We start from the raw sequence: 13,090 nt of genomic DNA, 5'->3' as shown, positions 1-13,090 counted from the left end.
TTTGTTCTCTACAAATCTGGGAAAAAGTTTCATATTGACACTTCTTTCTCTAAACCACACCTGTAACTAGATCACTAGATCCTTCAGACAACAAGAGGTTCTCAGGTTTCTAGACGATAGCTATTTTTCTTTCTTATTTTAATGAGCAAAACAAAAGATACTAATTACAATAAGTGTGGAATTAATAAGCAGTGAAACCAAGCTGCGCGTAGTGACTGCTGCTGGCAGACGTAATAATTACACACTTTGAAACGCCTTGGAAATATTGAAAACAATAAGATTATATAAATATTTGCATTTCATTTACACTTAAGTCTGAAAAAGAACTACTTGGTTTCAGAGATTTATCTTCTTCCTCTGAATCCAAAGGGGAAACGTTGCTCATGATACAAATTACGTTGACTTGGAAATAAATAGTTTTATAAAATAGTTAAAAGAAAACAAGTCTTGTTATGTTTAAGGCGCGATATTAAACACGGAACAGTTTTCTTTGCCATTTGTCTCCCAACGGCGCTGCAACACCAGTTGCTTGGAGCATTGCGTTGTAACCTAAAGCGAAAAAATGTTACGAGACTCGTTGCTGCAATCGTTACGAAAAGTATAAATCGTTTCTACTTTTGGCAACGATTGAGTCTGCGCTGCACCGTGATATCGCTCTTTTGTCGCAACGCTGTTGCGAGACAAGTTGCAGAAAAAATTGCACCGTGTAATGGCGCCTTAAACTGTCGTATCAACTGTGCGCGTGCGCAGACCGTGAGCAATCCGTCCAGTTGATGGGATAAAGTAACATGCAAGGATTAGACAAAAGTGCTGCTGTAATAGCATTGCATGGAAGAGTTTCAATAATCACCCTATTTTACCATCTTTATTGTATCTTGTGTCCTGCTGATTTCCTTTATAACACGTACCAATTTGTCAGTTTAACTATTTATTTTTCATACTCTTAGTTTTTAGTCTTCTTTTTGTCGAGGAACTATTCAATATTTAGTTGTTTCAGCCGAGTCTGGAATTATTACTAGTTAGAGTGAAGTACAACCCGTGAAATAGATATTAGACTAATACACGTTACACTAATATTGAATACACTAGAAGGAAATGCACCGTGCCTTCTAAAGAATCTTTTAAAGAAAACCAACGAGGTGCATAATTATGGCTTACGCAGTTCTGATTCAAACTTAAATTCCCTCTACCCCTTTCTGAGTCCTTGAAGCGAAGTACTTAAACCGCGGAGAGTAATGAGCAGTGCTATAGAAGTACTAATAGCTTTTAATTCTTTTTTTTTTAATAGGTAGGCTAATATGCTGAATTATAGCTTTAATATTACTCACATGTTGTAATTTTCTTTTTATTGTTGCCGTTGTTTCTCTTTTATTCTTTGTCTCAAAGGAAAAAGAGAGTGGCACGCGACTGAACCGGTAATATTAGAGAGTTTTAGATTTACGTTCACGGCAAACGTGAAACGTCAGTTGATCAGTAAAAGATTCTTTTAAATTACTGAAAAAAAAAAAAAAAAAAAAAAAAATCGCAAAAAATTCAAGTAGAAGAAAAACAAAAGAATATTTGCACTTGGTGAGAAGGTTTGTAAAAGGTAAAGCAAAATACAGGAAAACTATGAAAACGTGGTCACGTTTGCCGTTTGCGGGGAGAAAAAAAAGTCAATCTAAAACTCTGTAATGGAAAGATCAAACGGCAATAGACTTTTCCTTCTCACGCACCACATATACACCTATTTCAGAAATCGTTGTGGCACCAAAAGCCTCATGCAACAAGCCAAGACCACAGAGAACGCCGGTACTTTTAGCTGTAATTAGTTTATTCATGGTGCATTTTCATATTGACTTCACAAATTGCTCCAAGCAAGGCTGCTAGAGATGATAATTAGTGTAGAGCTATAGCCACTTGCATGAACCATGAATAAATCAATTATAATTAAAAGTACCGACGTTCTCTGGAGCCTTGGCTTGTTACTTGAGGCTCTTGGTGCGACAACGATTTTCCAAATAGGTGTATATGTTCATAATTCCCACGCATTTTTATTACAGTTTACTTGACGATTGCTTTAAATATTTTCGATTTAACTCTTTTAAGAACCTTGGTAATTGATGTCTGATGTTTCAGGTTTTAACTTTATTAGGGAACGGTCATTATTACCGTGGGGGGGGGGGGGGGGGGGAGGTGGGGGACGGGATGGGGGTGGAGATGGAGGTGTGGGGGAGTCGTCGCTTATTTCTCATCTTTGCGTGATACTCCCTATGATACCTGTTAATGTCTAAAAACAAGTAATGCCCCTAAATCCTCTGACCACAAACAACCCCCCCCCCCCACCCCCACCCCCACCCCAAGGGAATAAATATCGACAAAACAAATAGTACCGAAGTGGGTTTCCTGTGTATTTCTGCCCGTGAAGAATGATGGGTATAGTAACCGGCTTTCCCTTCGATTGAGTCAATCTTCTCGTTCATTAAGAAAAACGATAAAAATATTCAAAAAACCATGTCAAACGAGAAATTATTACGATGCTACAATAGAGGATGCGGTAAAGAATTTAGAGAAGGCGATGATAGTGAAGGTAGGTGGTAAATCACACTGATATATAATGAGATTAAAGAAAGACTCAACATCACGTAGTACCAGCATGTTTTGTCGCGGTAAACAATAATCACAAGCTTATTAATGTATTACTAACCTTCTTGTTTAGATTGTTCACATCATCCTGGTGCCCCAGTCTTCCATGATGCATTAAAGGTAATGTCTTCCAACTCTATAATACAGTGATCATCTATTGAAGGTTTCTTACCATGGTTTCTAGTACATATATAGATTGGATCTAACTTCGAATCCCTGCAATATAATGTGTAGTTGATATATATTTACCCTAACCTGCGTACTCCTTAATACTTCCAGGGATGGTCCTGTTGCAAAAAAAGAGTCACAGATTTTACAGAATTTCTAAATATTATGGTAAGTTTCAAAATAACTAGATCAATTATGATCCATTCCTGCCAGCAATGTTTGATACACTAATGTGTTGCTGGCTGGCAATATGCAGCAGAGGTAGAATCATGACATCCAGGGTATGATGTAATATGATTCTCTTGATTGTATCACTGCAGAGAATCCTGTTTAGTAGAGAGTTTTAGATTGACTTTTTTTTCTCCCCGCAAACGGCAAACGTGACCACGTTTTCATAGTTTTCCTTTATTTTACTTTACCATTTACAAACCTTCTCACCAAGCGCAAATACTCTTTTGTTTTTCTACTACTTGAACTTTTTTGCGATTCTTTTTCAGTAATTTAAAAGAATTTTTTACTGGTCAACTGACGTTTCACGTTTGCCGTGAACCTAAATCTAAAACTCTCTAGTATCTGCTTTTTGTTGCAGGAAATTACCCTTGAAAACTCTTTCGTAAGCAACTCATAATAAAAAGTTGCCCCAAGATTTAAAGCCTTTAGATCCATAGAGTCCAAGCAATGATAACAAATAGCCTTTGGTTTGCCTTTTGGCGTGATGAGTAAAGATTATGATGCCATATGTAGTCACAAATTACATTTGTCTATTGGTAATGTTGACAATGATGAAAGTGCAGGGGTCCTGAAATCAGTCATGGCATGTGGACTGTACTGACATGACAGCTGACAGCGTTGCACATGCCTGCATGTGTAGATGAGGTCAGGATTGTCATGTCAGGATTCTGCTTTTCTGAGTCGTTCATCCAATGATATTTGTAATCAGTTACTGTGGACTGACTATACAATGTAAAGTCTTGTATATCGAGTAAACATTAGTGTTGTAACCTTTTCTCTGTTCCTGTCCAATAAGGGCTGTACTAGGTCTAAACACAGCAATGTAAAGCCGCCAGAACCTGAACCAACCAACAAGGATGAAAAACCACTAGAAAAAGATGAGGCAAGTACATGCTAGGCTTGTTAATGTTGTGTGTAATGAAAATATGCAGCTGTCTCACCTTTACCATCATAGAGTTATTAATCAATCAAACACTACATCAGGTCCAAAATCAAATGTAGTTATATAAAGATTTTTCCTTACTTTTCTCCATAACAGGATTTGCTGTCCAAAGCTTTAATTGTTTCAGGATTGAGTTTAAGTTTAAAAGTTTAAGTTTAAATTTAAGTTTAAGTTTGGGTTTAAGTTTAATTTGGGTTTAAGTTGAAGTTGAAGTTGAAGTTGAAGTTGAAGTTGAAGTTGAAGTTGAAGTTTAAGTTTAAGTTTAAGTTGAAGTTGAAGTTGAAGTTGAAGTTGAAGTTGAAGTTGAAGTTGAAGTTGAAGTTGAAGTTGAAGTTGAAGTTGAAGTTGAAGTTTAAGTTTAAGTTTAAGTTTAAGTTTAAGTTTAAGTTTAAGTTTAAGTTTAATACCCCATTCACACCTAAACGTGTTTAGTTAAACTATGTTTTCATTAGGAAAAAAATTGAGAAACTAGAAACCTGCAATATAATGAAACTTTCTAAAATATTGTCAGAGCAAGACAAAGGATAGTTTACATACATTATTTTACCAAATATTGTGCAGTGTTTGTAGATAGTTTTCCAAACCTGTTTAGTTAAACCACTTTAAAACATGTTTAAGCCTTGGTGTGAATGAGGCATAAGTTTAAGTTTAAGTTTATGTTTATTGAGAACAGTTTTCATTTTTGTGGTGATTTTTATAAGCAGTTGGACCTGAAAATATGTCACAACTTAAAAGCTCTATAGTCATGGGTTTATGCAGTCATCAAAGTTACCAACCATCACACTAGATTAGACTTGTTGTTCTAGTACAAGTTATGGTGCTTTCAAGGTTTTACTCTTCGTTCTCCAGTCTTCCAGTCTACCACGTTTGTTAACCACAGGTTAACTGTTTGAGATTTTCATTATCAAAAAAAAAATTAATTCATTACAGTATTTAAAAATTTTGTGTCTTTTGCTTATTGAATGTGCTTGATATATTGTCATGTAATAGTTATAACAGTACTGCTTGTCATCTCAGGTTATTGAAGTAAGAAAACCAATGAAGAAAAAAGAAGATATGTTACCACGACCGAGGTTTGTTTTAAATAACCACATATTCTGACAGTTATATGCACTTGTAGCAAGCTTGCAAGGCTGCTTTTTAATTCTTTATACACAATAATCAAGAATGCTTTGGCTGTCAAAGGGTTTTAAGTGATTATTTTGATGTTTTGAATATTAATTTTACAGTGATGATATTCCAAAAACCAAGCTTAAAATGACAGTGACTGATTCATTAAGAAAAGCCCTTGAAAAACAGAAACAGCAAGATAAGCAGGAAGACAATGAAGGTAAAGCAAGGTCATCTGTGTCAAGATGTTATTAGATACATAATCTTGAATCATGCATATTCTTTTTGTTTAGTTGCTGATAATGAAACTGATGAAGTTAAGCCTGGTACTGTATGTAAAAATAGTTCTTGTAATCAGGTAATACCATTTAACAAATAAACCCACTTTTTCCGTGCTCTGTACAGTAATATATCATGCAGGAGGTCATGTAACTACAAATGAAGTTTAAGTCATATGAAGTGCTTTGGGTGCTTCCTAAGTGCTATCTTATTATAAACAGAGCATGAAAAAAAATGTGTTTTTGTTTTGTTATAAAGAAAATATCCATTGCCAGTAGTTGTTAATGCTGTTTTCTTACACATCTTTACAACATTTCCTGCAATGGCAAAAACCACAGCAACCATGCTCTGTTTACCGCCATTTGCATTGCTACGTGGCCACCCCAGACAAAAATTGCGATGTGCACTTTGCAATAGACTGCCGTAAATCAAACATGTTGACGTCATACATGCGTTTGGATTGGCCCGGATAGGCCCAGTGAGTGTGGCTCATAATACTAACTTATAAACAATCAACAAGTTTTGGCGCCTTTTGAATCACACACTATGATTGTCCTTGAGTGGTAATCATATAGCTTTTAATATTTTTTGGTATTGAATTTATTTACACAAAAGGAAAAACAGTTGCAGGATCTAGCAGCACTTCATGTGTGCGGATGGCATCTGCAATGTTCTCCGTTCACTAATTAAGTACAGCTTTCCGTCAGTCAAAATGCTCATACTATCCTAACTATATAATAAACCTCTATATAATGATTTGATTAAATTCATAGACTTACAAAAATGAGAGTTCCAATGATGAGAAATGTTGGTTTCATCCTGGAGCACCGATCTTCCATGAAGGGTAGGTGTCTTTGATGTTTGTGTTCTTAACAGGACACCGGTTATTCAATCAGTTATAAATTTATATGGTTCATTTCAGGTATAAATTCTGGACTTGCTGTCAAAAAAGAACCTCAGATTTTAGTGAATTTTTGAATCAAGAAGGGTGTACTCCAGGCAGTCATCGCTGGAAACTCACAGATGAGGTACCCAATAGTATTCTCTTTATTTATGGAAATTTCTCTTACTATGACCCTTTTTTTTATCAAACTTGACTTGGGACAAGGGCTCTATACAATATTGACATAATGCTGAACAAGGACATAGTAGCATAATATTTTTGGAGGGGCTAAGATGAAAAGTAGGCTTTTAAAAAAATAAAAAGTGAGCTGGTATGCATTGTGCTTCTCTAATGTAATAAGAATTTAGAAAAGCATTATTGATGGGTTGCAAGCATTCCCAAGAAAGTCAAAAGACAAAAGCATGGTGGCCATTGTGGTGCCATTACAGTAGATTGGATGCTAATGAAAAATCTTTGTTAAATGGCACCAACATGATGCAACATGCAATTAAAGAACCATAAAATTAATGGTAAATTTCAAAAACTAATTTCTCAGTGGGTGGGGGATATAGCTATACAGCTTCCCTGGCTCCTACCTTCCTGTTGAAAGAGAAAGAATATCCATCCAACAGAAAATAGAAAAATGTTATTAACTTTTCTTCTTTCATTACAGGAGAAAAGCAAAATGGTTGTGTGCAGGTAAGTTAGAGCCATTATTATTAACAATGCAGGATTCAGTAATAGATAAATATTAATCAGTTATTAGACTAAGCTGGGCCAAATGCCATGGTTGCCAAGCTCAACAGCTTTGTTTGTACATGTAGAATATTGTTCAAACATGTGTTTACATCATTTTACAGTTGAGTCAATCTTGAATCAATATTGGTTATAGAAAGATGTGATTCTAAAATATATTATTAAGATTTGATGATTTATTATTTATGTTTTGATCATTTATCATTTATAATAGTTTTTTTAATCAACCATAAATTTAATAAATTTTATGAATATCTATTAGTGCCCTTGCCCTTGCCCTTATACATGGATATAATCAAAGGTGCTTTACATTGAGTTGTGAATGACAGATTGCTTTTTCTTCTTTTTTTCTAAATAATACAGAAATGCTGATTAATGACTATTTGTACAATGACCAACCACGCTGGTAACGCAGCCAGAATATGAAATGTAGGGTATTCGTGAGGATCCCAGAGCGATATTTTTTCTCTATAGATAAGTTGAACTTTGATTTCGTTCAACTTATCTATAGAGAAAAAATATCGCTCTGGGATCCTCACGAATACCCTACATTTCATATTCTGGCTGCGTTACCAGCGTGGTTGGTCCTTGTAGTGTAGTGGTTAACACATCGGACTAGAATACCGAAGACGTGGGTTCGAATCCTGCCAAGGGCATTTGATATTTTTCTCTTATCCTCTCTACTTCATTATATACACACCGAACGCACAATTTATTACTACTATTTGTACAATGGTTTAGATTCTTAATTAACTCCTTTTTTTCAGATATGATTGGTACCAAATGGGTAATTCTGTTGTCCTGTCCATTTATGCTAAACTACCAGACCCTGAGCAATCAGTAATAGAGGCAAACAACACTCTGGTAAGTAATAAATGTTCTCATGTGCTTAAGGGTGGGCATGTAGTGGGTGTGCACTTGCCTCTCACTCTGAGGTCTTACGTTTTATATCTGTACTCAGAATCACATGTGAATAGAGCTTGTTGGGTCTCTTGGTTCTCTGGTTTTTCACTCTCCACAAAACCTGCTGTAACCAATGCTACAGTAAATCCCAATTCGATCCGTGAATAAGCCATACCCTGACTTAGATCAGGCGAAAGGTTGTTTCAGTATCAATGAAATTTGAAGGTTTCCTTTGATTTTGCTACAGTCATAACTATTTGTGTCCTTTTGCCTTCAGCTGAGTGTGAAACTAATCTTTGGTGGAGCTAATTCATTCAAACTGAACTTGAATCTTAATGGAGTAAGTAATCCTCTAACTGTACCATCCATTATATGGACCCGTCGTAGTTCATAAACATATTTTAATCTTTTTTTCCTTTTGTGGAATGTTTTCCAGGTAATTGAGCCTTCTAAAAGTTCTGTTCTTCTTTCCCCTACAAAAGTTGAAGTTAAATTGAGAAAAGCAGAACTAGGAGCATGGAATAGTCTTGAACTGAAAACAGAAACTAAGGGATAAAAATGTACAAAAATAAAACGGTCACATAAAGTTGTTGGAAAAAGATGCTACCACTTAATATTTTTATAAAGTAAAAAGTCTTGTTTTATCTATATCTGTTGTATGATAGGATATAGTGTGCTAGAGCTGACCTATGATTGGTATGACTGTATCATATAATAAGATATTTAGATTAGCCCTCAACCCTGAATGGGCCATGAGTCAACAGCCCATGCAGCTGAAGGCCGAATGTCGTATTGAGTCATAGGCTATAAGGGCAAGAGGACTAATTGTCTTAGTCAAATCCAACTAGTCGGTTAAATATCTAGATGCAAACAGTTGAATTAAAGTTAAATTTAATGTTTTGGTTTTCCAAGCTGGCACTTTTTGCTACTGGTAGGCTATAACTTGTAGCCTAGTAGTAGTTCATCCAATCGGAACCCAGCATTGATTATGAAACACTTGTTGGATTTGACTAAACTCAGTCATGATATCAAACAGATGTCAGATTAAGACTGTGCGATCCTATGTAATGTGATATGTTGCAGTCATAATAGTCATGCTATAAACAAAAATACAATACAAAAGATACTGAAGATCACAATTTGATAATCTAATCTATATGGAAATAACCCTTTTTTCTGCACATTTTCATTGTCCTTTTTTTTTTTCTAGTTGCAATATCCTTCTTGGCTTAACATGTGTCGAAATAGATTCAAGTTGTTCCAGAATTGGTTATTTTTTATTATGGAGGATATTTTTAATGTAGGAATTTCTTTATCTGTTTCGTATTTAAACGACCGGTAATTAATCAGATCAGTTAAGCCTTTGATGTTATTCTTGAGCTTTTCCATGATTCGGGTAAAATCATTTCCGCGAATGTTTTTACTGTTTCTTGGCATGGCACTTTGCGATAAGTAAGAGCACATGAAAAACACTGTCTAACATGAAACCTTTCTTTTTGCCTTTTTTATCAGCCCTTTTTTTGAAATATTTTGCTTATCATTATTTCATTGTAAATAACAACTTTATTATTGATGTTTTTCATGCACTGGTGAGACAATGGAACACCGGGTCTTTCACCTGAACATTCTAGAATACGAAAAGGAATTAGATCGCGACGACTGGTTTTCTCGTAGTTATTATCAATAGGATTGACCCCGAATGATAGCACATGGTCTGGTAAGCTTGGGGCATTTAATGTACGATTACTTATAACGTTCATTGCATCCAGCATTCTCCATAAATACTTGCTCATTTTTTTCATGCATTCTTCAAGAATCTTATTTTTGCAGTTATTGTATTCCTTGATAGCTTCTCCCCAGTTCTCTATCATAGATACCAACAGATCGTTGTTGCGCAGGTTGATAGTCTTGTATTGTAAGATCCCCATTTGTTGACCTCCTACGATATGGCGTATTGCCCCACGCGTGTGATAAGCTTGGGCGGCATAAAATAGTGCTCTAGCTAGATTATCTGTTGAGAGTGATAAAGAACACCATATTCAAGTACAACTCTTTACCTAGGGCGCGATGTTGAATTGACCATTTCAGACAACATGCATGTTATTTCCTTGGTAATAAAATGTGTCTTCTCATGCACAACCATTAAATAACAAAATGATACTCTAGGGAATGACACGTCTGAAATGGGAAAACATGACCATGAGAAGAGGTACTTTGATCAAATGGTAATTTACGACCAGGGACGTCGGAGCGTTGTTTAAAACGTGACGTGCAAGGAGATGCGCAAGTTTAGTGTAGAAAAGTTGGGGGGAGGATACGATACAACTGTTATACCAACCTAAGTTTCTCTTTGTATGGTAATAACCTCCAAGATCAGACATTGCTTTTACGAGTTCTTCATACTTGCTATTATGTAATCTTTGTAAGTCTTGGATATCTCTCATATCTGTCTCGGTGTTAAGCAGTTCAAACTCATTCATCCACTTTTCCAAATCACTTGGGTCTTCAAGATTTTCCTTGGTGGTTTCCACTAGTTGTTTGGCAAACTCTTCGTTATATTTGAAGACTTTGTAATAAGAACTTGCTAGTTCCTGCATCTTGTAGCTCGTACTATTTTCTTCACGTACAACGTCACGTACAAATTCATTTGGCAGTCCTGAAAACATTAGTGGCATCGCGTACTCCAAGGTAAAAGCATAGACGTTAGTGTCGAACACAGTTTGTGAAGGTTTTCTAAAGACATCTTGGATGTACCTGTTAAACTGATTGGTTACTGTCCCTGAATCTTTTCCTATGAGTGCAACATCATAGTCGGATGTACATTTACTAGACCCATAAGGTGCAGGATAACAAACTGAACGAGGGATAACATACGAGCCTCCTATTTTTCTACACGGTACCAACTTTTTATCACTAGTTAACCACAAAATGTGTGTCACCAAAACGTATCTTGCAGCGGTGACATACAATAGTTCAGTACAATCACCCTTAGTTCTCCTGTATTTCAGATTGGTTCTGGTCGTCTCCCAGTTATCATTTCTCTTGAAGAATTCTTTGATCCTCTGAGCATCAGCTCCAAATGACGGATCTGCAAGAATCTCACTCGTAAACACAGGCATATCTTCGTTTTTCCATTCATCTTTGTTGTCTGTCTTTTTAAAGCCGTATTTGTCAGCAATATTTGTTTTAAACCATCGTAGATCCTGAGCGTCTTGTTCTATATCTTTGCTAGACCTTAATGCATTAATATTTATTAGTTTAATAGCTTGTACGAATTATTGCTTCAACAGATAGTGGCCATGATTATGTACTGTACGTTGGTTGATAGAATATATAACTAGATTAAACACTTATACTTACATGAAACCTTGTTTGTCATAGAACATTAAGCCATCACGAAAACGTTGCTTTTCGTTGAAACTAAGATGTCTGTCATCAGGATGTTTTTTTATCGGCACCTGTAATAACCCCTACATTAGATAATGGTTACTAATGCTCCATGCAATGTCAAGAACACTAAAAACTGAGTGTATGGTGAAAACTAGTACGAAGAAGCCTACTGAATTTGGAGCACCGAAAGGACTTGAATTCTTTTAATTGATATTTACTTAATTATAAGAGCCGCTTCTTTCTTATCCCGCCCGCGCCTTGACATATGCTAGTACATTCGTTCTTGTCTATTAGTGACCAAGATAACTAATGTCTGAAATAATATATAACGATTACAGTTGTTTCTTACCACAGATGTGATGGTCATAATAGTTGCCAATAAACCAATGATGATCTTCATCTTGACTGACTGGAAAATCAAATGACATCCGTTATACCTTCACCAGCCAGTCCTTAGTCTCAGCGTATAAAAGCGATGTCATATCTAATACATATAAAATTTTAAACATATATTTTGTTTCCAAAGCATTCGTTCTTCTCATTATCTATTTATTTAAGCATACTTTTTATCAATACTATTTTTCAAACATCAACAGTCATTCTATTTTCCAGCTTTACGTTTCGGAAACCTGGAGCTCAGAAAGGACGCAAAAATGTTGATGAACATTTATAATTTATTATCAATAGCATTTTAGTTCAATCAAAGCGGTTTGTAAACGTGTTGAGATCATATCAAATAGTTTCTTGTATTTGCGTCAATTAAAGATGCATGACGGTTGTACGTTCCTTGATCTCACGCGAAAAGAGGTTGTCATACGACTAGTTAGTCTGGGTTCAATATATTTTTTGTTACTGTTTGTTGGTATTGTTGTTGGCTTTAGAAGATTCGGTCTTTTTACTGTGAGGGACAAAAACGCAGCTTCAAGATTCACAATCATCTTGTGGTTTTATGAATAGGTGGACAGGCTATAGCCTATCTTTCCTCGTGGTTTCATGATTTGATGGCAGTTTGTTACTGAACACTGAATGAGTAAATGATAACTAGAGGCATACTTACCGTGTGCTGTTGAAGCAAGAACTCCCTTTTCAGTCCTCTAAGCTAACCGTGTCCATCTTCCGGTCACGCCGACCGCCGTTCAGTAATAAGTGTGTGTATAAGTGTGCACTTTAGACAAACTCGATTAGCTTCCTGTCTGACCAATATCTACAGGTATCTCAAGCATCCCGGCCTCAACTACCGACAAAACAACTGACGAAGTCTCTTAAAAGTCAATGATTTATGCTAAATTAAAGTATGCAAGTAATTCTGATATCGCTGCCTCAACATATTGGAAATTAATGGGGTGTATTATCCTTTATTGTATCTTTATGGATGTACAACCGTGTTTGTTTATTAGTACAGTTACTTCAAAACATCAAAGAGACGTCAACAGGTGGTATTTACAAGACAATAGACACGTGCGTATGTAAGTGCTTTCCTCCCCCACCCCCCCCCCCCCCCGCCAGGTTTTTTCGTGTTACAAGTTACGCTTTAGTGACTTTGATACGCAGGGGTTTGGCTAGTTACTGCAGCTACAAAAGAATACAACGTACTTTATACGATGAATCTATTGCAAACATCACTTAGCGACTACACTTGAGCGCGCGACTTGTGGTCTCATACCCTTTGTGTTTTCGTAAGTGTGTATACATATACTGATATATGCTTTTGATATACTTGTATATTTATATGAACGTTTCAAAGTTTTTGTATATGGCCGTATGTATATACATATCAAGTGTACAAATAGACTCGTTTCCAA

At 35.9% G+C, this 13,090-nt stretch overlaps 2 protein-coding genes across 2 annotated transcripts; one reads left to right on the top strand and one right to left on the bottom strand.

The window, feature by feature from the left end:
• The first annotated feature begins 2,414 nt into the window (after nt 1-2,414).
• Nucleotides 2,415-9,029, top strand: LOC116291343 (cysteine and histidine-rich domain-containing protein 1). Its single transcript, XM_031698518.2, has 13 exons — nt 2,415-2,569; nt 2,699-2,745; nt 2,905-2,961; nt 3,821-3,907; nt 4,985-5,040; nt 5,197-5,297; nt 5,371-5,435; nt 6,130-6,200; nt 6,279-6,384; nt 6,913-6,938; nt 7,763-7,859; nt 8,176-8,238; nt 8,335-9,029. Exons 1-13 carry the CDS (start codon nt 2,494-2,496, stop codon nt 8,452-8,454), a joined length of 972 nt encoding a protein of 323 aa, XP_031554378.2. The 5' UTR covers nt 2,415-2,493; the 3' UTR covers nt 8,455-9,029.
• A 377-nt stretch (nt 9,030-9,406) lies between these two features.
• Nucleotides 9,407-11,688, bottom strand: LOC148906441 (uncharacterized). Its single transcript, XM_089038031.1, has 4 exons — nt 11,638-11,688; nt 11,259-11,356; nt 10,237-11,132; nt 9,407-9,924 (listed from the first exon to the last, which is right to left on the bottom strand). Exons 1-4 carry the CDS (start codon nt 11,686-11,688, stop codon nt 9,407-9,409), a joined length of 1,563 nt encoding a protein of 520 aa, XP_088894157.1.
• Nucleotides 11,689-13,090: the final 1,402 nt, after the last annotated feature.

Source organism: Actinia tenebrosa, unplaced genomic scaffold (assembly GCF_029948245.1).
Source record: "Actinia tenebrosa isolate PJP-AT-01 unplaced genomic scaffold, QUT_ActTen_1.0 PGA_scaffold5__44_contigs__length_20552954, whole genome shotgun sequence".
NCBI lineage: Eukaryota > Metazoa > Cnidaria > Anthozoa > Actiniaria > Actiniidae > Actinia > Actinia tenebrosa.
The sequence above is the reverse complement of the archived record's forward strand: the minus strand, read 5'-3'. Positions and strand labels throughout refer to the sequence as shown.

What these genes read in the sequence shown, in the direction of transcription:
- LOC148906441 (XM_089038031.1), bottom strand. Translation starts at nt 11,688, where the DNA reads ATGAAGATCATCATTGGTTTATTGGCAACTATTATGACCATCACATCT. An exon ending in TATGACAAACAAGGTTTCAT is followed by an intron (nt 11,133 to 11,258) that starts GTAAGTATAAGT and finishes TAATGCATTAAG; the next exon opens with GTCTAGCAAAGATATAGAAC. An exon ending in CCATACAAAGAGAAACTTAG is followed by an intron (nt 9,925 to 10,236) that starts GTTGGTATAACA and finishes TATGGTGTTCTT; the next exon opens with TATCACTCTCAACAGATAAT.
- LOC116291343 (XM_031698518.2), top strand. Translation starts at nt 2,494, where the DNA reads ATGTCAAACGAGAAATTATTACGATGCTACAATAGAGGATGCGGTAAA. An exon ending in GATATGTTACCACGACCGAG is followed by an intron (nt 5,041 to 5,196) that starts GTTTGTTTTAAA and finishes TTAATTTTACAG; the next exon opens with TGATGATATTCCAAAAACCA. An exon ending in AAAATAGTTCTTGTAATCAG is followed by an intron (nt 5,436 to 6,129) that starts GTAATACCATTT and finishes TTAAATTCATAG; the next exon opens with ACTTACAAAAATGAGAGTTC.